The sequence below is a fragment of the Mchenga conophoros genome, linkage group LG20 (genome assembly GCF_057382185.1).
Source record: "Mchenga conophoros isolate Kocher_MC1m ecotype Shallow Benthic linkage group LG20, M_conophoros_male_GT1.1, whole genome shotgun sequence".
In the NCBI taxonomy this organism is placed as follows: domain Eukaryota; kingdom Metazoa; phylum Chordata; class Actinopteri; order Cichliformes; family Cichlidae; genus Mchenga; species Mchenga conophoros.
Window position 1 is genome coordinate 23290051 of NC_140545.1, and position 21374 is coordinate 23311424.

The 21374-nt window shown below is 39.0% G+C and overlaps 1 protein-coding gene across 1 annotated transcript; it reads right to left on the reverse strand.

Moving 5' to 3' along the window:
- Window positions 1-7784: 7784 nt before the first annotated feature.
- Window positions 7785-21175, reverse strand: LOC146550811 (transcription initiation factor TFIID subunit 4-like). Its single transcript, XM_085258807.1, has 16 exons — window positions 20893-21175; window positions 19929-20729; window positions 18262-18416; window positions 16757-16876; window positions 15013-15168; window positions 14764-14886; window positions 14539-14628; window positions 13044-13271; window positions 12744-12879; window positions 12208-12322; window positions 11491-11660; window positions 11265-11395; window positions 11032-11157; window positions 10742-10798; window positions 10518-10637; window positions 7785-10409 (listed from the first exon to the last, which is right to left on the reverse strand). Exons 1-16 carry the CDS (start codon window positions 21158-21160, stop codon window positions 10242-10244), a joined length of 2964 nt encoding a protein of 987 aa, XP_085114933.1. The 5' UTR covers window positions 21161-21175; the 3' UTR covers window positions 7785-10241.
- Window positions 21176-21374: the final 199 nt, after the last annotated feature.

Genomic DNA, 21374 nt, shown 5'->3' on the forward strand with positions numbered 1-21374 from the left:
CCTCCTCGATTATGTGGTCACACAGTACACCAATCAACAGCTGACCTTTTACTGTAGGAACAGACATAAACACAGCAGGAGGAATGTGGGTGTGATATGTAGGCTAAGCAGTCAGGGAGAAATGATGAAGTAGAGAGGATTGGTTATCTACAGATTGTCTCATTTGTGCAGAATAGTGATTTGGAATAGATCTCTTTTGGATCACAAGTCTTTACTTGGAAACTTCCAGCTCTGGACGGCAGCGATTACACAAAGCATCAAGAAATTTAGTTAGAAGAGCTAAGTGGTAACATAAAACAAGCCAAAGGAAGATAGAGACTCAATTAGCTAAGTCCCCAATAAGGTACACTGTAAACTCTTGAGACCCTATTTTTGCGGAAATGAAGAAGATAGAAGATTTTCAACCGAGCAAGCGAGCGCTAAGGGGATTTAAATGTAAGGCATTTCACACCCACCAAAACCATACAAACACTTTTTCTGTCGAGGGTTTTCTCAGACAGCCTAGTGTAGCTACTTCCCCAATTCCCAGTGCAGCATCTTCAGATTAATACTTCATATTTTAGTTATGAAAGCAAAGTGTTTATTGTTTCATAAAAAAATAAAGAAATTTCCTGAACATGGATGTTTTTATTTTATGTTATTGTGCAGATGTACAAAAGGATTTCATCTGAAGATTTTATCATAGGATGCACAAATAACTGCTGTCCATGGATATTAAAATATTTGGGTTTGTGTGTATGTGTTGTGAATGCAATTTCAAACAAAGCATGCACAGAGAAAAAAAAAATACACCACAGCAGTAGTTAATACAGCAGCTCCATCCAGGGCCATATTTTGAACCTGAGTGTAGGTAAGTGCTGACAGGCGGTCAGATTGTGTTGACAGTGTGTGTATGTGAGTGATAGATAGCTACTCAGTGAGGAGCTGTGGAGCATAATATGATTTAAATGTAAGAATGGAATCTAAATCTGATTTCAGATAGTACTATGGGCCCAGAGCTTCTCTCCTTTACCCCCGTCCCTCGCCAGCCATAATGCGGTCAGCTGCAGCTGTTTTCTCCGAGGTGTGGTCTCACTGACCCGGGAGGACAGATTATCAGTTTCAATCTCAGCCTTTAGATGCCTCTTTGAAATGAATCAAAACACTCCACCTGCCAATGGTGTGTGATCTCGGGTTCTTAGAAAGCGTGAAGCGACTACATTCTGTCGATGCGGTGACTTGTGGAAAGGAGTGGAAACTTTCGTGATTGTTTCCCCTGCGTGGTTTGACTGTTTGAACCCGCTCTCATTTCTCTGGAGATCCCACTCCTCCCCTATGGTGCATTCATTCTCTGAAAGGATTAGATGAGGAGTTCACTTCAGGGGCATCAGGCAATCTGCATACAATAGTCCACCAGAACTGTGAATAAATCAACATTGATGTAAGACAATAAAGTCAATGCGGTGTGGCTATTTGTTTATTCTTATTACACTATTACACAGAGCTATGCACTTTGGATCATTTGGAGTAAATGCATTACTTAAAGAGGATTCAGAACACAGACTGCCTATGCCATCTCTATTTCACTCAATGCGTGCTCCATCTGTGTCCCCAGAGGTGGTCCGGCAGTCCACTAAAGCAGCCATTAGACGGATATCCAATCAGACTTGGGCCATTCGCTTCTTCCAGCATCTTCTTCTGTCTGCCACATCCTCGGGCTATCATAGAGGAAATGAAAGTCACTGATGGAGAATCTGAGGTAATGGTATGGATAGATAGATGACTGGTCTGAGTGTGTTTTCAAAGCTCTCTTGGTGTATATATATATAAACACTGACATGACTGAAAAACCACAGGATAATCACGCCTGCTTTGCGAGGAGTAATGTCATCGAGTGTATAGGAAAATTGCATCGCGGGAGGATGGTTATCAGTCAGGGTTGTAATATTATTGTTAGCGATGAGAGCTTGTCTAGGTCTGGATTGATTTAATGCCGGAAAGTTTCCCAGCACGGGCTCACCCTGACCTTTCAGGGGAAAAATTAGATTTTGGAACTTGCCTCCCATGTAGCTGCCAAGTCACTGAGGTACTGTTAGTCCAGACCCACAAAACCACTCCAACCAGTCAGTCATGAGGGGAAACAGCCAATTCAATGCTAATAGGTTCAACGCTAATGCTAAATTCTATTTTTGTCAGAAAAATCATAACAGAAGCCATAACAGTTTTCTTGTCTTCAGCTAGCACTTTGATATGTGCAGTGGAAACTGATTTGTCGAAATCTGCTGCAGATAAATTGGTGCTGTAAAACAATGCACATACACCTGCAATTAGAGTAGATAATTATGGCTGCTGCTTGTTTCACCTCTTTGAATTCTTTTTTCCAAGATAACTTTGAGATAGCAGAGAAACTTGAAAGCAAAATTACCTCTGACAAACAACTTTCTCGTGTTGCCATTCATAGACATGCATTTGCATGCATGCACAGTCACACATTCGCACACACTGTACTGTAAAAAAGAAAGAAAGAAAAAAGCAGTAAACAGTGCAAGTATTTAAAAACCTGAATGTCTCTGATAATAATCCTAAACCAAACCTTTCAGATCTGACAGCTGGAAAATGTCAAGACAGACGAGATTCCCCCCCCCCCCCCCCCCCCCTAAATTATTAACATAGAAATGGAACTGGCATTTCCGATTCTGCAAGATAATATGTAATCTTGACATTTATCTGTTTATAGATTCAACATCTAAATCCAATCTTTGATATTTGCAGGCTTTTGTCTTTTTTAGTCCCCATAGGAAAAACATTTCACTGCTGTGTTAGAATAGACACAGCGGGTAGCTTTAAGTGGAGTCCCATTTTCAACAATTGGGATGCTGTGAAAAATATAAATAACAGAATTCAATAATGTGAAAATCTTTTATACCATATGTTTAATTAAAAAATTGTACAAAGAAAAGATATCAGATGTCCAAACCAAAAAAAAGGGAAAAATGTTGAATTTTATTCCAAGATTGAACAGATTGTCAGTTGGACATGTCTCTAACAGTCTTTTCAGCTCACTGTGCCGAACGTTATCAAGAATCGTGTCCTAACCTGGAAATAAATAAAAATTGCATAGCCTTTGATTTTCTGACCTTTTAACTTAAAATCTAATAATAATAATAATAATAGTAACATAGGCTTTGATTCCAGACCTTTTAACTATAATTTTGCTTTATTGTTGGTGTCTTGATGTTTTAGAGGCCCATAAAAAAGCTCCTACTCCTATTGCTTGAACACCTCAGCATCTCCTCCAGTCATGGGAGCAGGGTTCAAAATAAAAAGCAACTCACAGTTGTAAGACCCAATGCCTCTCGAAAACACAAACAAACTCTGGCATCAGACTTGTTGGAGTTTTTAACTCATGGTGAGTTTCAACTAAGCAGGTGCACATATTGCTGTTTTTCACTGTTGCTGTGGGGCATGCTTATTTATCTGCTCCGATCCCTGTGGTAAAGTTGGTAGCCAGCTGTTTAACAGTGGCCCATCACGCTAGTTATTTATTTATTTATTTTTTGTATTGTTCTGAAAGCACACTGTTGAGCAGACCAGCAAGGGAGGACTACAAGGAAGAATTAGCTTTAAAGGCTGCTGCTACTGATGATGAAGTTTGGTGACAGAGTTTTACTTATACAGACGTATGACGATATGCTGTGAAGAAGTATTTTTTCCCTCAATTCTTCCCCCCCCCCCATTTGTTACACTTACATGTTTCCAATCGCCAAACATAATTTTAAAAGGAAGTTGTATAATGATCTAATTTATTAGCAGAAAAATGGTATCCAAACCTAACTGGTCTTACGTGAAAAAGTAATTGCTCTGCCATGTTAAATCATGAATTAACTGTGATTAACTACATTTTTTGGAAAGCAACTCAAATTCACTGGCCACACCCAGGTCCGATTACTGCCAGACCTGTTCAATCAGGAAATCATCTAAATAGAACCTGTGTGACAGAGGAGGTGGTGCAGCGCAACACATCATACCACAATCTCAAGAACAGAGGAGGAACAATAGTCACTGACATCTATCTATCTACAAAGCCATTTTTAAGCCTTTGGGACTGCAGCGAACCACAGTGAAAGCCATTATCTACAAATGGAGTAAACTAGCGGCAGTTGTGAACCTTCCCAGGAATGGATGGCCTACCAGAATTACTACAAGAGTAGCATCAATGACTCGTCCAGGAGGTCACAAAAACCCCAGAATAGCATCTAAAGGTCTAACTTGTTTCATTTAAAGTCAGTGTTCATAATTCAACAACAAAAAAGAGACTGCCCCAGTGTCCGTGGCAAAGTAGCCAAAAAACATCTTGATGATCCACATAACTTGTATGCCGTGGACTGACGAGACAAAAGTTGAAATTTATGGAATGTTTGAGTCCCGTTACATGTGGCATAAAACTAACACACCATTTTATAAAAAGAACATCATACCATCACACCTGGTGGTAGTGGGGCAGATATGTAGGGGGGGGGAAGCAGAAAGAGGGGGAAATACTTTTTTCACAGCCTTGTGGCTTTTAATTTATTTTCCAGGTTTGTTGAAGAAACACGATACATGTTAAGAAACCGTTTATTTAACAGAAGCTGTTTAGCCGCAGCGTCTGACTCGAGGAATGGCAGTGTCAGCACTGAGCCTGTCTGCCTGTCTGCTGTTTTGGCCACAAATAAAATGTCCAACGCTCACTGCAAAGGTTCCCATGAAATTTGGAACTGATTGTCCCCCGAGGATATTCCTCATATTTTTCCCATTCCCTCTTTCACGATAAAGCTCACATCAGTGGTTTTAAGTAAATTGTCTTACCAACTACGAAAAGGGAGACATTTGAGGCACAATTTAATGCCCCTACTAGAGTTACCTAAATTTAGCACTTTTATGACTTTTTGCCACATGTCATCAACAGGTCAAAACTTGCTTTGCAGCTGATTACAAACTAAACTGGTGTCACCCCTTCATCCTTGGCTATACCTTACTTTAAGTGCTAAGTAGCAAATATTAGCAAGGTGGCACCCTGTTAAACATTAGTATGTTAATACATCATTACAGTATGAGTATGTTAGCATGCTGACATTAACAATGAAACGCACACGTGCTCATTCTTGATGAAGTTTCAAAGTACATGTGAAAGTCATGCATAATCACCTCGGACAGGTGTCCACTATATTTAAACCATATGCAAGCAAGTTCTACTGGGGATCAAAGGAGCCCTGCTCACCACATTTTTAAGTATGTATACTGCACTTCTAGAATATATCAAAATATGTGAAATATATTCGCTCATCTTCATAACTGTCAGTCAAAGACATTATCCTGTGAGCAGCCAGCAGCCTCTCATTATGCAAAATCAAACAAGGCAGTGGAATTGAGTTTGGTGTCCCAGAGTAACATAAGCAAATATAGCCTGACAACTCATATTGGAGAAGACTTAGAAGTCTGCCTATGCCTGGATATCAATACAACAAAGACAATGGTTTGGGCACCTACAGGCATGAGATACCTTGTCTGCAGAGGGAACAGAACAAACAACTCTGTAAGCCTCAAATCCACCAAATCTGAAGGAATACGGGGAAGTGCTTTGGTATGATCCTTCTACGGAAATGTCCATCTGTGTGCGAGTGTGTGTTTTTGTGTATAAATATCCTTAGATCTTCTAAACAGCTAAAGTTATGAAGTCAGTGCTTGTATACAATGATAATACAGCTGTTATCCTTACAGACCAATGTTACACAGAAACGCATTCCCAACTTCCTGTTTTGATGGGTAAGAGTCTCTTTCATTTATTTATTTTTTAAGTAACATGTGGTGATAAAAGATATATATTTAATTAGCGATCAAACAAATTCTCAGGTTCTGCAGCTGTCAGAGATCTCAGTTCTAACGTGGTGCACCAGTGCCCTCCTGTGGAGCTCTGCGCTGCACCTCGGCTACAGCTTGTATCTGCTCTCTTCACTGCTACTTGCTAAAAAGAAAAAGGAATGCTGAGGCATTAAAGTAAGAAAAGAAACAGTGTCCTGGCTTAATAAAGTGCCATAAAGTGAGGAAATGGATGTACGAAAGAGAACGGTAAACAGAATTTTAAGGGGCGAAAAATGTAAATCAGTTTGTGAATCCATTTTCTTTTCTTTTTTAAAATAGATTTTAATTAGTGTAATTACTTATTTAACTCTTTATTTATTTATTTTTTTAAAAAAAGGGTTTTTATTAAATGTTTCATGTTATTTCTATATGTCATTTTTATTGATAAACAGTTCATTTTGGAAATTATTATTGTTTTTGTTAAAATATCAAATAATGAATTTTTTTACAAAGAAATTTTTAGATAATTTATTATATTTGTTTAGACATTAATAAAGTAAAGTTTGTAAATGAATTGACTATTGCATAATATTATTGTCCAATAAATCATTAATTCATGAAAAGCATTATTACAATTACTTTTCCCAAGGGGCTACTTAAGTAAGATGAACTCCACTTTGTATTCATTTTATCTCTTTATGAGCTAAATGGTATGGACTTCCACAACAATACCAGTTTTCCATGTGGCCCCTTGGGTTTAATTATTCCCCACATCTGCTCTAGGTCCTCAATACACAAGGACAGCTTCAGGACTGTGGACTGTAAATAAAAGATGGCTGCAACCAAGCAACATAAAAAGAAGACATTTTCCTTTTTTTCGCACATCTATTTATGTGAAAGGAGTCAAGAAAAATGTTGAAGCTTTTTTTATATGAAGGTACATCACAGTGAAATAGTGTAGCATGTAACTTCAAGTGCCAAAGCTGTGTAAACTGTACTGTATCACTTCAAAGTTTGCATGATGTAACAAAACTCTTCTTTAGTTTTCCTGTTGTGGTGAATGAATAGACATTTTTGACTGAAAAATAAGATTACAGTGATGGATCACTAAACCTAAACCTCTTCATGACTTCTGGTCTTAACTTAATCTAAAGACTGGCATTACCTTTACTGTAGTTCTTTAAAGAAGTCAGCAAGAGGTTGGGAGATTAAAAGTTGAAGTTTTATTCTGAGCAAAACATCTTTTGATAACATTTGAAGGTTGGAGGGGAAATTAATTCTTAGTGTTCTACTGTAACAGGCTTCTATTTATGTGATTTTGTGGACCAGGACTCGTCATTCTTGTGCCTAATGGGTGCAGAATATTAGAATTTTTTTTAACGTGGAAAGAGAGAAACCACTAAAGGCATGTTATCCTTTTACATCACATTTGTCTTTTTCTGAGAGGACATTTTCCTACCTATTGAAAAGCATGAACAAAAAGCACTGTGAGGAATCATTTTAGAAAAGATTTATAAAAGATCCCTGAGTTGAGCACGTATTTTATAATTTCTACTTCATGGTCTACTTCTTTGATGCATCTGAATAGTTTGAAAGCTATTTACTATGAGCTGTACACTTTCACACCCAGAAGAGATGGAAAATTCAGATGTTATGATTGGACAAGACATAATGTAGTTTGTCAAATCAATATTATGAATTACAATCAGACCATGAAACAGTCCACCTTCTAACTTCATTAGGACTTGACCACGAAGCTCCCAGCACCAGTGTTTGTGCTGACGTTAATGCCAGAGAAGATTTGGAAGTCTGCAGTCTTGAATCAGCAGAGGGTTGCTAATGTTTTCAAATTTGGATAGGGGCTTGATTTTATGCCTCTTTGGTAATGGGACTGAAAATGTCTGAATTCCAATTCCACATTGTGAACCTGTCAGAAATTAAGACCATTAAGACAGAAATAGTTGTTTATGTTTTATTTGGAGAACTTTTTCTCTCAATCCATTATAAAATAGCAATTAAAAACCTTTTTGTTTGAAAATCCTCTATTTACATATAAACAAGTACCTGTGCAAATTTTACAAGATATTGGCAAGAAAGCATAATATTTTTGTCTCCTTTTGTCACATAATTGTACAAGAAAAATAAGACATTTTTTCGTAATTCAAAATTGTCAAGTAAATCTACAAAGAGCAACTTAAGTATATACAGTAATAAAACTTGCTGATAAACATCTTGTCATAAAATGCTAAAGGTATAAAGACAAAAATTAGTATGTGCACAAAAATATAAACAATTTATAGAAGGTATGTTCATTTGATTGATTAGTTTTAGAAAACTGATCTGTCAAAGTGCAGTTGTTGCTCTGCATTTCACGTTTACCCAAAATAACCTCTATCATTCATAAATAAAAAAAAGTGTGGACATTCAACTTATTGAAAAAAATGTAATTCACTTAAATCGCTGAAATTAGTAATAATATTAGAATCGATTTTAAAATTGACTTTAAAAATCACATTACAGTAAAAATCCCCCCAACCTGGCTATGTTAAATTATTAAGAGCCATTTCATTTCCAAAATCATAACAACCTAGTCTTACTTAGTAAGTCTTTAGTTCTGTGGGTGATATTAAATAAAGGCATCATAAAAAACAAAAACAAACAAAAACCGGCTTATTTATTTGCGACAATTTTCAAGAAAAGGAGTAAAATTACCATTTTTGTTTTCAGAATTTAAATTTTTCATTTTTCTCTGCTCTTCTAAATATGTGGACCGTGAGCTCGCTTCCACTGCAGAAAATCTGCCGCTAAAAGTTTACACCGATGACTGCAATCACACTGTGATGAATAACAATTTCTTTGGAGAGGATTTTCACTGTGATTCAGTCCTTGACGTAAATGTCGTACTGACATCAGTGAAGAAATGTATTAACGCTACTAGCAGCTGGAGATGGGAAAGGAAATCTCAGTACTAAACAGTTGCAGTCAAAGTTTTGCAGCTCCATCAATAACAGCGTATACCCTCAGTACGCTTTGTTTATCATTTCTACATGCACAAGTGCAACAGAAGTCACATTCTGTTGTTCAGACAAACTATAGATGACGGTGGCAACCTGCTAGCAACTGCAAGGAGATGTTCAGTGCAGCACCATATACTTCTAGGGAACCAACTTCACATTAGAAACAGCAACAACCTCGAGCAAACATTCACCAATCATTGGCAGAATACATCCTTTTCCCTGGCAACAAGTGGTTACCAAGGGTCACTGACCAGCCTAACTGCTGCCTGAATGGACCATAAGAAATTTATTTCACAGTAGTTGCCAGCAACCTACAGTAAGTACTTGCAACTGCTTGGAAAAATGCGCATTTCCCCCTTCTGACTGGCGATTACCAGATGGTTGCCAACCGATCTCTAGGCTTGTATGTGGTGGAGTGCTCCAGAGGTTTAAAAGGAGATGGCACAAATTTAAGTCAGGTAAAGCTGACAGGTAAAGGGTGGAGTCACGATACCTTATGAGTACATCTTACCTAGTTGCTTTTAATTACTGACGAGCGACATAAAGTATTTAAATTCTCTGTAGAAAATACAAGACCCTAATTAAAAAGACTTCAAAATTTGTGCAAGAACTCTCACCATAAATCAGAAATCCTATGACAGTGAGCTCTAATACCACCTCTACACTGCACACAATACATGACACATAAAATATCATTGATTCCAATCACAGACAAAGATAAAAAAGAAATAAAACAAAACAAAACAACAGCCAACCAACAACAACAACTGTATCCCTAAAAAATCCTCTCATTCTACAAATCTGGAGAGAAGTGTTGGATATATAAAATTCCTTGATCAACACATTCTAATCCATATGGCTTAAACTGTTAAGAAGGCAACTCAGCAGATGATAAGACCGGTTAAGATTAATCTCTGTAAAACGATCCACAGGCATTGCTAAAATATAGTATAAATGTACGATAAATTAAAATCTCTGTTAACGACTTAAATAAACAAGAGTGTCTGCCAAGCACTTCAAAGAGATTTGCTGCTACAGCACAGACGCCACTGACACACGTTTTAAATCTGAAGTGTTCGGTTTGGTAAAGACATTGTTCTTTTGTGTAGCATGAGGCAGTGCATCTTCATCGAGTGTGGTTGGTTGTAACTGCAGAGCTGAGAGGCGCACTGAATTCAGGGCCAAGTTCCAATATTTGCTCCATTTCTCCACTGAAAATACAAAAGTCATTTTCTTTAAGAGGCTTTTAAAAGCCAAGGTCTCTTCAGCATGACTCCCACAGACAGATGCCTCATAATTCAACAGTGGGTGATCAAAGGAAGTACCGGCAGGAAGGGTCGGAGCCGATGGTCCACTCTGCCTCCTTAATGCCACTGAGTGAAACTAGTCATTTTAATGCGGGGGCTATTTGAGGAAGCCTTTATAGAGCAGGTGTGAGTGACTGGTTCCTCTTTCATTCTCCAGACAGAAGAGCAGGTCCCTGAGGTTGACTCTAGTGATGCGCTGTCGCATAAACTGTCTGGAGCCTGTTCCACCTGAGCCTCCAGTCTGAGAGGGACACGACCCTGATCCCTGGAGGGTGAAACAAAGCAAGGACATTCAATTTTTCATCAACTGCTTTTGTGAATCCAGAAAACTTCAAAATAAGCACATTCCTACTTTGGGTTAATCACACCTCACCTCTGCATTGGCACCTCTACCCGGTGAGTCCATTTTCCGCTTTTTCCTTGGGCCGATTGCTGCCAGCGCTGTTAGGTTGGCTTCTCTCTGCCTGATTTGAGCCAGCTCCTGCTGCTGCATCTGAAATACAAGTAGTAACACGTACATTCAACGTACAGGCAAACTCATAACAATGCTTCAAAAAGAAAGCAATCACCCAGGATATTATTTTAGCATATACTTACTTCTTTGGCCTTCTGTTTCAGTCGGAGTTGCTCCGGGTCTTCTTGCCGTGACCGAGACTGAAATAATATCGAGGACATTTTAATATTTCAAAAAGGATATGTAGAATTTATTAAATGACTTGTTTTATTCATTCACTCTCTCAGTTTCCATGTCTGGCATTTGGTGATGGCAGGGAAAATGTATATTAATGACAATGACCCAAGAGCACTCACTTGCCTTCTCTGTATAATTATGCATACAAGATTGTTTCTGTCAGTGATACCGTGTGTCCTTGTTCGAATGCTGTTACCTTGGCAGCTTTCAAGAGGATCTCTCTCTCCTGCTCTTCCTTCCTTTGCTTCTCCATTTGATCCAGCTGCTCAAAGAATTTGAGCTGGGTTCGCACATCGCTCGCCTGCTCATACTGTTCATCTTCCTGGAGTTGGCATGAAAAGCGAGGACAGACAGGAAAATGAAACAAGAGATCTTAAAACACAGTAGTGAGTGGGTCTCCCCTACTCTACAATTGCAATCAATTATCACCTTAAAAGTCAAGTTCTTCTGCTGTGCAACATGCGACACCTTTTCCAGTATGTCTTGCAGGCGCTGCTGTGTGGCATGGGAAATGTAGTTGATCACATCTGTGCCCAACTCACTGACACTGAACTTCTTACCTGTCGCAACAGGAGTGAGTATGGATAAAGCTTTAGACGGTGTCAGCATAGTGAGGAACATGCTGTGCATTTTCTCGACAGTGTACGTCTCTCACCAATGTCCAGAACTATCCGGGTGAGTAAAGAGGTGGAAAGGAAGGTCTCGTCCTTACAGGAACGAGTCACCATGCCAACAAGCTCGGAGTTGGTTGCTAAGATACGGGCACTCTCTTCTGACAAGTTGACTCCTGCCATTGAGGCCACATCGTTGATATCGTCATCGTCCCTGGAGAAGAGACAAAAACAGTTTTCTTACTTTTTGTGTCTTAAGCACATTTATACAGAATAAATACAACATTAAAAAAAACCAACACAACACACACAGAGTACTTGGCACTGTATGATGACAAAGAGAGGTGTTATCCTTAATATGGGTATCACAGGTGTACAGCTCTGGCTGTGGTCCCAATCACCTGTTATTATAACCTTCTATTCATGAGGCAACCAATTGGAAGCACTTGTTTAACACAATTAATGAACTAAGGAGCTGCACAAAGGATAATAAAGTAAATAATTTCTGTTCTGAATTGTGAAAAGCTACTCTAGTAGAGGCCAAGACTGAAAATATGGTGCTGGAAGTCAGTATGACAGGTAAACTTTAAGATAAAAGTAACAACAGCAATAAACTGCATTAATTTATCTTACGGTTGGCACATAAAAAGTTATGACATCACGTAAGTTTCTATGGATACTTAATTCTCTGTGAACGCATATACAGATACTGGTATTTAACAGTGAGTTGGATTTCTTTTTTTTTTTTTGGTCTCTCGTACCTGAAAGTGCCTCCTCCTTCCTTCAGCTTGTTCTTCTGAGCTGCACCGAAGGAAGGCTGACTGAAAGCTTGTATTCCTTTGGGTGCTGGAGCCAATGTCTGCTTCACTGCTGGTACTAAAAATCATAAACAGGAGCAAAAACAAGTTTTCTGTAGTGAATTTAGACTAATGAAAGGCAGCTGCACCTAAAACTATTAGAGCACGCAGTAGAATTTGAATATACACTTGACTCTTGTATTCTTGGACTTTGTGTCTTGCAATTATAAACAGTAGCCACAAGGTGGTAGCACTTCCATAGACGTGTTAAATGCATTAAAGACAGAAGCTAAACTCAAGCGTAACAGCTGCAATTTAGTGGATTTTAGTGATGCTATTGCATTAGTGGACCATGGGGATGTTTTCATGGATATCCATTTGAAACTGTATGAGGTACTAAAGTAATGAAATACAACACTGAGACTGAACATTGAAACTAACTGTACATTGATCAGTAATAAATATCAGTTAAGCATTAAACAAATATTAATATGACCCACTTGTTTGTAGCTGTTTGATAACCTGTGGCTGGCCCACGATGATGCGACTGTGAGTTTGTCCTCTCAGTGTTACCACGGCAGACTGAGCCAGCGTCACCGGTGGCCTCACAATGGTCCCCTGTTGCTGGGGTACTATCTGTGCACATTCAGAAAAAGACTAAGAATGAGAAACCTAAAAGAAAGCACACAAATGAAAGAAGTAGAGACAGGCATATATTCAGAAGCATCCACTTGTTCATACATGTTCATCAATATATTCCGATACAGGTAATAGCAAAAAAAAAAAAAAAAAAACATTACCAGTCCCGGTTTACTGTGAGGCGTCTGTGTAAGGCTGATAACTGTGGTTTTGGTTGTGGCAGGGCTGGTGGTTGTAGTGATGGTGGTGGAGAGAGGAGGTCGCAGCACCACAGCAGTGAGTGCTGTGGAGGCTGCGGCTGCAGGCTGAGGGCTCAGCTGAGGCAGCAGGCTTTGTTGGATGAAGGCCTCTGAATCTGGGGTCATCTGGCGCAGCGCTGGAAGACTTCTCTACAGTCAGAATGAATGAAGTGTGTATGTATTCAGTTCATAATGTGAATGAGTCAGTTAGTTGTGGTTATTGTGCTGGGGTCTTGGCCAGAGTACTCTTTAAAAAGAGAGGCTTTTACCTGGATAAGTAAAGAATATAATAGAAAGAAATCTAACAGAAGCAGCTTAGTGATAAATGATTACATTTCTATCATTTCTACACATCACATAGTACTCTAAAGAAACTGCAGTGCATAGAATTTAGTTTATGATGTAAGTGAAGTTCATTATGTAAGTGGAGTTCAGAAAAGTTTTTTTCTTTTTCATTTCTGTTCTTTGACTTTTCAACAAGAAACTATTGCAGAAGCTATATGAAACAACATGCTTTACAGATTTTTAAATATTATGAAATAGCTTTATTGATTTGATTATGAAAGAGAAATGCAGAGAGAATAAATTTGCCCCATCCTTTCTAGATTTTTAAAGCTACCTGTCTGGCTACTACATCACCATGTCAGCCAGCAGAGCAGATATTTCCTCTAGTTTTTCAGTAGCATTTAAGTCCATGTGTGACAAATTGCTATAGCTTTTGGCCTGGTCCTGATTAAGGCTGCAAATCCTCCGCTCACCTGCACTCTAATCTCTGTCATGGAGTGGGTACATGTGTGCGAATGCACACCTAGCAGTAGAAGTCACCAACCACTGGCTTCTTTTTGATACAGTGAATTTTAGGATTAGCGTTAACTGCTGCCTACAAAACAGGTAAAAGATGGCTTGCAAATTTTACTTTCCAAAATGCTGTTAAAAAATTGGTCAAGGTGAAGACCAACACAACCTTCAGATAAAGTTGCATTTGTTTGGCAGGAATGCAAATTAAAGTCCCATGTGACCACAAAGGAGCTTACCTTTATATTGTGGAGCATCTACATTATCAGCTTTCAGCCCAAAATCACATGATAACAATTGACAACACTGAGTAAACTGTTAAGGGGGAAAATATTCTGCTTTGAGGCTAGAAATAAGGTTTCCATGAAATATTAATCAATTTAAGCAAAAATGCTGCAGTGATCCTAAGCATGCCTCAGAACCATTATTGAAAATCTGTGGGCAGATCCTAAACATACCCAATGGACAAGATGTGCAATAATGTGAGAAAATTCTCTAATCAAAGACAAGAGTCTTGATGGCTTTTAAGTTTGTGAGTAATACAGTGCTCAACTGTAAGTCCCAAAGTTACAGAACAATGTAATAACTTTGGTTTTGTCTGCAGGTGTGTCACTAATCTCACCTTGAGAAAAGGTACAAGGTATGGCTGCGGTGATGAGTTGAGCTCCTGGTATAACCTACTGGTAAAATCTTCTGGCTCTATCTTTGCTTCCTGTTACAAGGAAAAAAGAAAAAAAAAAAAACATGATGGATGAGAATACATCATACATAAATAAACTTTGAAGGAATTTCACCAGGAGAAAGATTAAGTGTCAACCCAGAGAAGGTAAGAGGGAGAGAGAAGTACCAGTAGGTTCTTGACGAGCTCCTTAACATTAGCTGTGGTCTCAGACGACTGTTTCCCGCTGGATGCCAGCTTGATCAGTGTCGACAGAAAATTTCTACATTTTTTCACATTCTCCAGCGTCTCCTGCAAGCACACACAAATATTTTCTCTCAAATATTTACATAATACATGAAAAAAACATTAAATAGGGTGTAGGGAAAAAGGTATTTTTTTGCTGTTCATCAATCATGGTTAGCAATTCTCTCTTACAGCTGTGACAGGTGTCGGAGTGACAGGGGTTGCAGTAGCTCCAACGGGCCCCACCCTCTGTGCTACTGCTGTGGAGGCGGATCCGGGCTGCACTGTGGTGGCGGTTCCTAGCGGCTGTCCTGCGGTGGTAGCAACTCCTCCCAGCATGATGGTGTTCTGTATGTGTCAGTGAATATGCACTTGAAATTAGACCCAAGAAAAATGATGAGGTCAGAAACAGCTTTAACACGAGCAGGCCTGTTGAACAGTGCATTTCCTTTTTTTCCACATAACACTGGTGTTCTATGAATTTTACTTTTTATATACACAAATGCTTTAGAGCTTACTTTAAAAGCATGATCTGGAAAAAAAAACTAACAAGGTTTAGCAAAAATATATTTAAGGAATTTCCATGGCAATAAGGACATAAAAGATGAATAGAAGCAGCAATGTTTTTAAAAGTGAGCAAACAAGCCAGCCAGAGAGGAACTGAAAACAACTGTGTTGACCTTGTTGCAAAATCCCATCCTTTCACGCCACAGTTAGACCGTTTGGCAGAAAAATTGACCATATAATCTATGAAACAGATTCTGTGCTTGTTTTTTTAAAAACCATCTCACAGTAGGAAATCAGTCCTAACGAGTTCATGGAGGATACATTCAGCTTTTACTTGAGCAACAGTAATAAGAGTCTTACTTTAATATTCTCATATACCAAGAACCTTCTGCACAGCTGTTCTCAGCAGGTGTACAGTAACAGGCACACATTCCCTGACAAATAGAAAAATTATGAAGTGTAATTCATTTCAAATAACAACAACACTCTGCAGACACTTCAGACACACCGCTGACAATTCTAACTGAAGCAAATGTCATGTAAGTAGCAGCATGAGTTAGACTAATTTGGGTCAACTGTGTGAGATTAATGGAAACAGGATGTGACCGAGATCATAGTGAGGACCACTTGTCCAGATGTGGAAGATGAGAGAGTAGTGGTTTTAATCCAGGTCACAAGGGGGTATGAGAAACAATGATAATAAGATTTGTTTGTTTTTTCCTAAAAAAAAAAAAAAAAAAAAAACCCTTTAAATTATTCTTAATGTTAAAGATGATTGAAAAGATGCCTGGGTATGGCTATATGTAGGAAATGTTAAAAACAAATTGGGAATGATTCAAAAACTACACAGGAGTTTACGACCAAAATTACATGAAACCATTCAAGGTTCAGAGAATTTGGAAAAATCTCTGCACACAAGGAATGAGGCCAAAATCCAGCACTGAATAGATGTTATGTTTGGGCTGTTAGGCAGACCTACATTAAAAACAGAGATGATTCTGTAGTGAAAAATCACATGAGCATGAGATTGGAAAAGCTTTAAAAACTACAGTTCATAAGTGCATCTACAGGGGCAATTTAAGACAACTTTTTAAGATACTTTTTCCCTTGGTTTTAGTCTATTGTAGGGTCTCAGATCTATAAATTTTTCTAAAAAAAAAAACTTTTTGAAATTTGATCATTTGATTTACAGGTGATTCTATTCCTATTTTAATAATGTTTTACACAGCTTCGCTCTGGACAAGAGTATGCAATGCCTGGGTTCAAACCAGGCCAGGATGTTTGACTTAACCCATTAGGGATAGTGTGAAAAAACAGAGCTTCCCCAGGTAATCCGCAAAAGCATAGGGGGAAAATGCAAACTGAGCCTATGGGTTACACTTGGTGTTATGGAAATGAATCATTTGATTTAAATATAGTGAGAGTTTACCTGCAGAACAGGAGGCCTCTGTAGTGCGGTGGTAGCTGTCACAGTGGTCTGAACTGTGGAACACTGTTTAATAATGGTGGTGGGAGTAACAGGACGAGCCAGCAGTGGTGCACCTGGTGCCTGCAGGACATATAAAAGAAGATGTTACGCTTTTGGCAGACAGTGGAGCAGCAGGGGTTTTTCGGACACATGCTATATTGCTTAATAAAAAATAAATTAATAAATAACAAAAATCAGAAAATATTCAAAAAGTTACATATTAGTAGTAGTAGTATATAGTATATGTTTTTAAGTTGATGCAACAGTTACTCTGTGGAACGAAAATTAAATCAGAAATACTTGTTTTGTAAATGTTTACCAAGCAGAGGCACAGTATTTATGTTGAAGCAGTAACCAAAACTCAATTATAAACAGAAAGTAAAATAGTGATTAAGTTTATCCTTACTTTGAAGTTACAAGAGAGGTGTAATGTGAAAGAAGTTCAGCACAGCTTTCTTTGCATTACCTGGCATGTCAAAAACTAAAACCCCTGCTAGAAGTGAATGGGTATCACTTCAGTGGTTATCTACTTCCAGTGTTAACGCAGGCTTTCTGCCTCAGGCTCTGTGGACGCTAACAAAAAAAGGGGGCATTTTACGCATCACGAGTGCCGCCTACTTCGATCAGATGACGATAAAACGGTGATAAAAATCTATAAAGAGCATAAAAATTTAACATGCAATATAAAAGAAAGGAAAATGCAACCCCGTTACAAGTAAGATAGGAAATTAATACAGCAGAAAATTATTAATCTCGGGATTTAGCGCACTGAGGTGTAAAATAAACATTTCTATTTGAGTTAATCATTTTAATGCCGAGTGCACTCTCAGTCCTGCTTAGTTCTAAAATGACGGCTGCATGTTAGAGCTCTGAAACTTTCAACTGGACACATTTAAACATTAAATGGTACTGTCCCAAAGCCTGATAAGGGGACTGAAAATCACTTTAGTGAAAATTCAGTGAAAATGTGACAATTTACAGGTGACTTTAAATTAAAAACCCTGAGCATGACCTGCTTCCAACCAGGTTATGTGTTTAGCATAAGTTATCACTGTGAAAACCAGATAAAAAGGAACATATTTATGTATATGTAGCTTTAAAAATGATATGTTAATGTTACTGGTATAGACAGCATTGAATATGTCTATGAGTCACTGTAGATGGGATGTGGATGACCAGAGAAGAAAAAAAAAAATCAATAAAAGACAACTAATTTGAATTAATATAACTGATGTTGGGAATATAAACAAGTTTACTGGTTTTGCCAGACTGAACTTTATTTCAGTAAAAAGTCACTTGTACTCTTTTACTGTTAAAGACTAATAAATCAAATGTGAATTGGGAGGAATTACCTTTTTTGGGTTCTGAGAAAAAGTCTGAGAACCAACTGTTACAGAAGGTTTACAGAACTGTACAGGTATCTGAGTCATATTTTCTGCGTTTGACTGTATCTAGCAGATCTGTACCTGTAGGGATGTGATCTGGACAGGTGGAGTGCTTGTGGGAGCTGGAGGTCGTGGAGTCATGGCGCTTTGTGACTGCGACTGAGCTTGCATTTGAGCCAAAGCCTGCTGGGGAATCATCAGCAGTTGCCCACTCTCACTGCGAACCAAGACCATTCCTGTACGTGCCAAATATCCAAGGAGTTAAAATATTAAAAGGTCATTATCTTCCTGTCCCAATGAGTCACCAAAAAAAAAAGGATGTATGCACGCATGTATGCATCAATAGTGAGCCCTATTTAGTCCTAAGCCACTCAGCAACTTGTCAAACCAAAATGAGCCACAAGCATGTTAGCAGAGTCTGACTGATATATGTGACAATATTAAAACATTTATTTTGTTAGGAGTATAATGCAGGAGAGAGAGACTTGGGGCAATAAAGGAATAGTTTATACAGAAGAACAGCCCCATTTCAGTCTTTACAAAACTCTGTCTGCAAAAGAGCAGAGCAATCAGTGATGCAGGGATGAGCAGCGTCTTCAAAGTAAATAGAACTAATAGTAAAGTTAATAAACAATTACCCCACCATTTTCCTGTCTCAACATAACTCTTAAATGCTTAAATACGTATGCCAGTATACCCATATTTATTATTATTGGAATTTTATATTTATAAAAAATTGATATTACCAGAAAAAAAACATTATCAGTCAGGGTCTATATGGCAGCATAAATAAAAAAAAAAAGTTCAAGTCACAATCCACCATGCAAAAAGCTAAAAACATTCTTGTTCAAGGGGCAATTAAATCTGCCATGGAAGAAATCTGCCATTAATACAGTGGCCTACAACAAAGAACTATATCCTACAGGGAGGCCACAAAGGGGATTTTCCATTCTAAATTGCAAATAGATGCATTTGTCAAAAATGATGTTGTTTGTTTTAGTATTTGTATTTGATTTAGTATCTGTATTTGATCTGGATTCATTTTCTAATATAATAATTCTTTATTTTATGCTATACTGAGCATAAAATAGAATCACTGCACTTTTACAAAACCCTGAAATAACAGTTCACAACTGAGACAAAAATGCTAACCTGAAGACTTTGCATACTCAACACATGCATCCCAGAAAGTTGATTCAGTTCATTTGAACGTGGCATTATCAGTCGGAGAAATGTTTCATTATGCATTCAAGTGACTTTATCAGTCAGTCACTTGGATAAGTGATGAAATATTTCTCCCACTGAAAACAGTGCATCCAGATAGAGGGAATCAACTTTCTGGGACTTCCTTACATGCATTATTGAGCATGCATCAATACATTTTAACACATGCATCCAAACACACATAATGCTTGAGAGATATCCTGTATATTTTATCCAGCTGGTGCTATTATAATAGGATGTAATCGTCTCAGACAAGACAAACTAAAAAGAATCAATAGACTGGAATGGACAGCTACATTGATAAACTATATGAAGAATGTGTTGGCTGAGTTCCACTGAGTCCTGCTTTTAATCTGCTACAGAACCCTGGCCACCTCTAAAGTTGCTACTAAGCTACTACAATGTGTTTCAAATCATCTATTGCCTGCAAAGGCATCTCGGGAAACCGTTAAAGTTAATAATAATAATAATAATAATAATAATATTAATCTTCCACATGCTCTCAGACTTTACAACTCAATTACCTGGAGGCAGCTGAATGTTTTGGATATTTGGGGCGTTTTGTTGAGGCTGAGCGAGTCGAGGAGCTAACACCTGTGGAACAATAGTTCGTATTCCACCGGGAGTTGCAGCAACTGTTGAAGGTACTGAAGTCCTCAAGCCCTGCAAAACAGTCGGACTCCTCACTGTCGTCCCTGTAGCAACAACTGAAGCCACGACGTGGGCACCAGTAGGCAAGATAACTTTTGGGCAGTCAGTTTTGCTAGCAGGAGAGCCAGTTGTGCTGGTAACACTGACAGACGGTGACGTTAAAACTGTGGTTGGACTGCCTGTACTTGGTGAAGGGTTCATGAAGGTTTGCATAGGTGGCCTCACCAGCGTGATTGTGGGAACAGTTTTCACAGAAGGCTGGGACGAGATAACAGACGAAGTCACAACATTTTGCGCGTTCAAAGTAGCTCGGATAATAGTACTAGGTGTTCCAGGCAGACCTGCTGCGCTTGGTTTGCTCACAGGTCCGTTGTTGAGGAGTGTGACAGCACCGGGCTGCGAGTTGTTGCTGTCAGCGGGTCCGCCTGCGGTTATTTGACAGTTCATCACCACGGCACCTCCATTCAGAGTTTGCGCATCGGTCGCTCCAGGTCTGCCAGCGCCAGCTGTTGCATCTAGTGTAACCATAACAACTCCACTGGCTGCGTCCGACTTGGACTGACTCTGAGTGGCTGTCACACTCGGTCCTGCCGTCGATGTGATCCCTGCTGCCCCATCCATGCTTGAACCCAGGGACCCCGTACTGTTACTGACACCTCCTTGCGCTCCTGTCCCTGCAGCAGCGGAAACACATGAAAACAAGGGGAGTGTCGAGCAACTCTCCGATTCGCTTTAGTTTCGGGACACAGACAAGTGAAGCCAAATAAGCTATAACCAGCTGAGTAACGTGACCAAAATTAGCTAATGTTAGCTAACCGGAGTGCGCAGCTATCTTACCTGCTTTAGCAAGCTCTTGTTGTGAAAGTCCCATTTTGCTACCCTGAACATTTAAACTACTACCTAGAGCTGAGTTTCCGCCATGATTTTCTGCAGACGGGGCCCTAGCGGTTGTGTTATCGCGCCTTGTTTCTGTTAGTTCAGACTCCAGGGATCCATCTAGGTCACTAACTACTTTTTCGTCCACCTCTGTGCTCAAGAAAACATCACCCAGCAAATCGGAGCCCGCCGCCATCTTTTCCCAGCTACGCTCGTTCGTGAGACGCATGCGCCGATTGGATGCATCCTCCGTGACGCGACCTTAACTCGCCTCATGATTGGCTGTTGGATAAAAATAAAACCTGGAACAAATGGTTGCGAGCTGCAGTGCAAAGTGCCACCGCAGTCGGACTATTTCGTTGGAAATAAGCGACATCGCTCACAGAGCTGTGCCTTGTGGAGCATTAGCACATCGAAGAAACTGTCAGATAGTTCTCATGCAC

Excerpts from the sequence above, each read along its gene's own strand:
- LOC146550811 (XM_085258807.1), bottom strand. The coding sequence starts at position 21,160 with ATGCGTCTCACGAACGAGCGTAGCTGGGAAAAGATGGCGGCGGGCTCC. Across the intron at positions 10,799-11,031 it reads TCCTCTTGAAAGCTGCCAAG|TCTCGGTCACGGCAAGAAGA; the intron begins GTAACAGCATTC and ends ATATTATTTCAG. Across the intron at positions 10,638-10,741 it reads TGAAACAGAAGGCCAAAGAA|ATGCAGCAGCAGGAGCTGGC; the intron begins GTAAGTATATGC and ends CTTGTATTTCAG.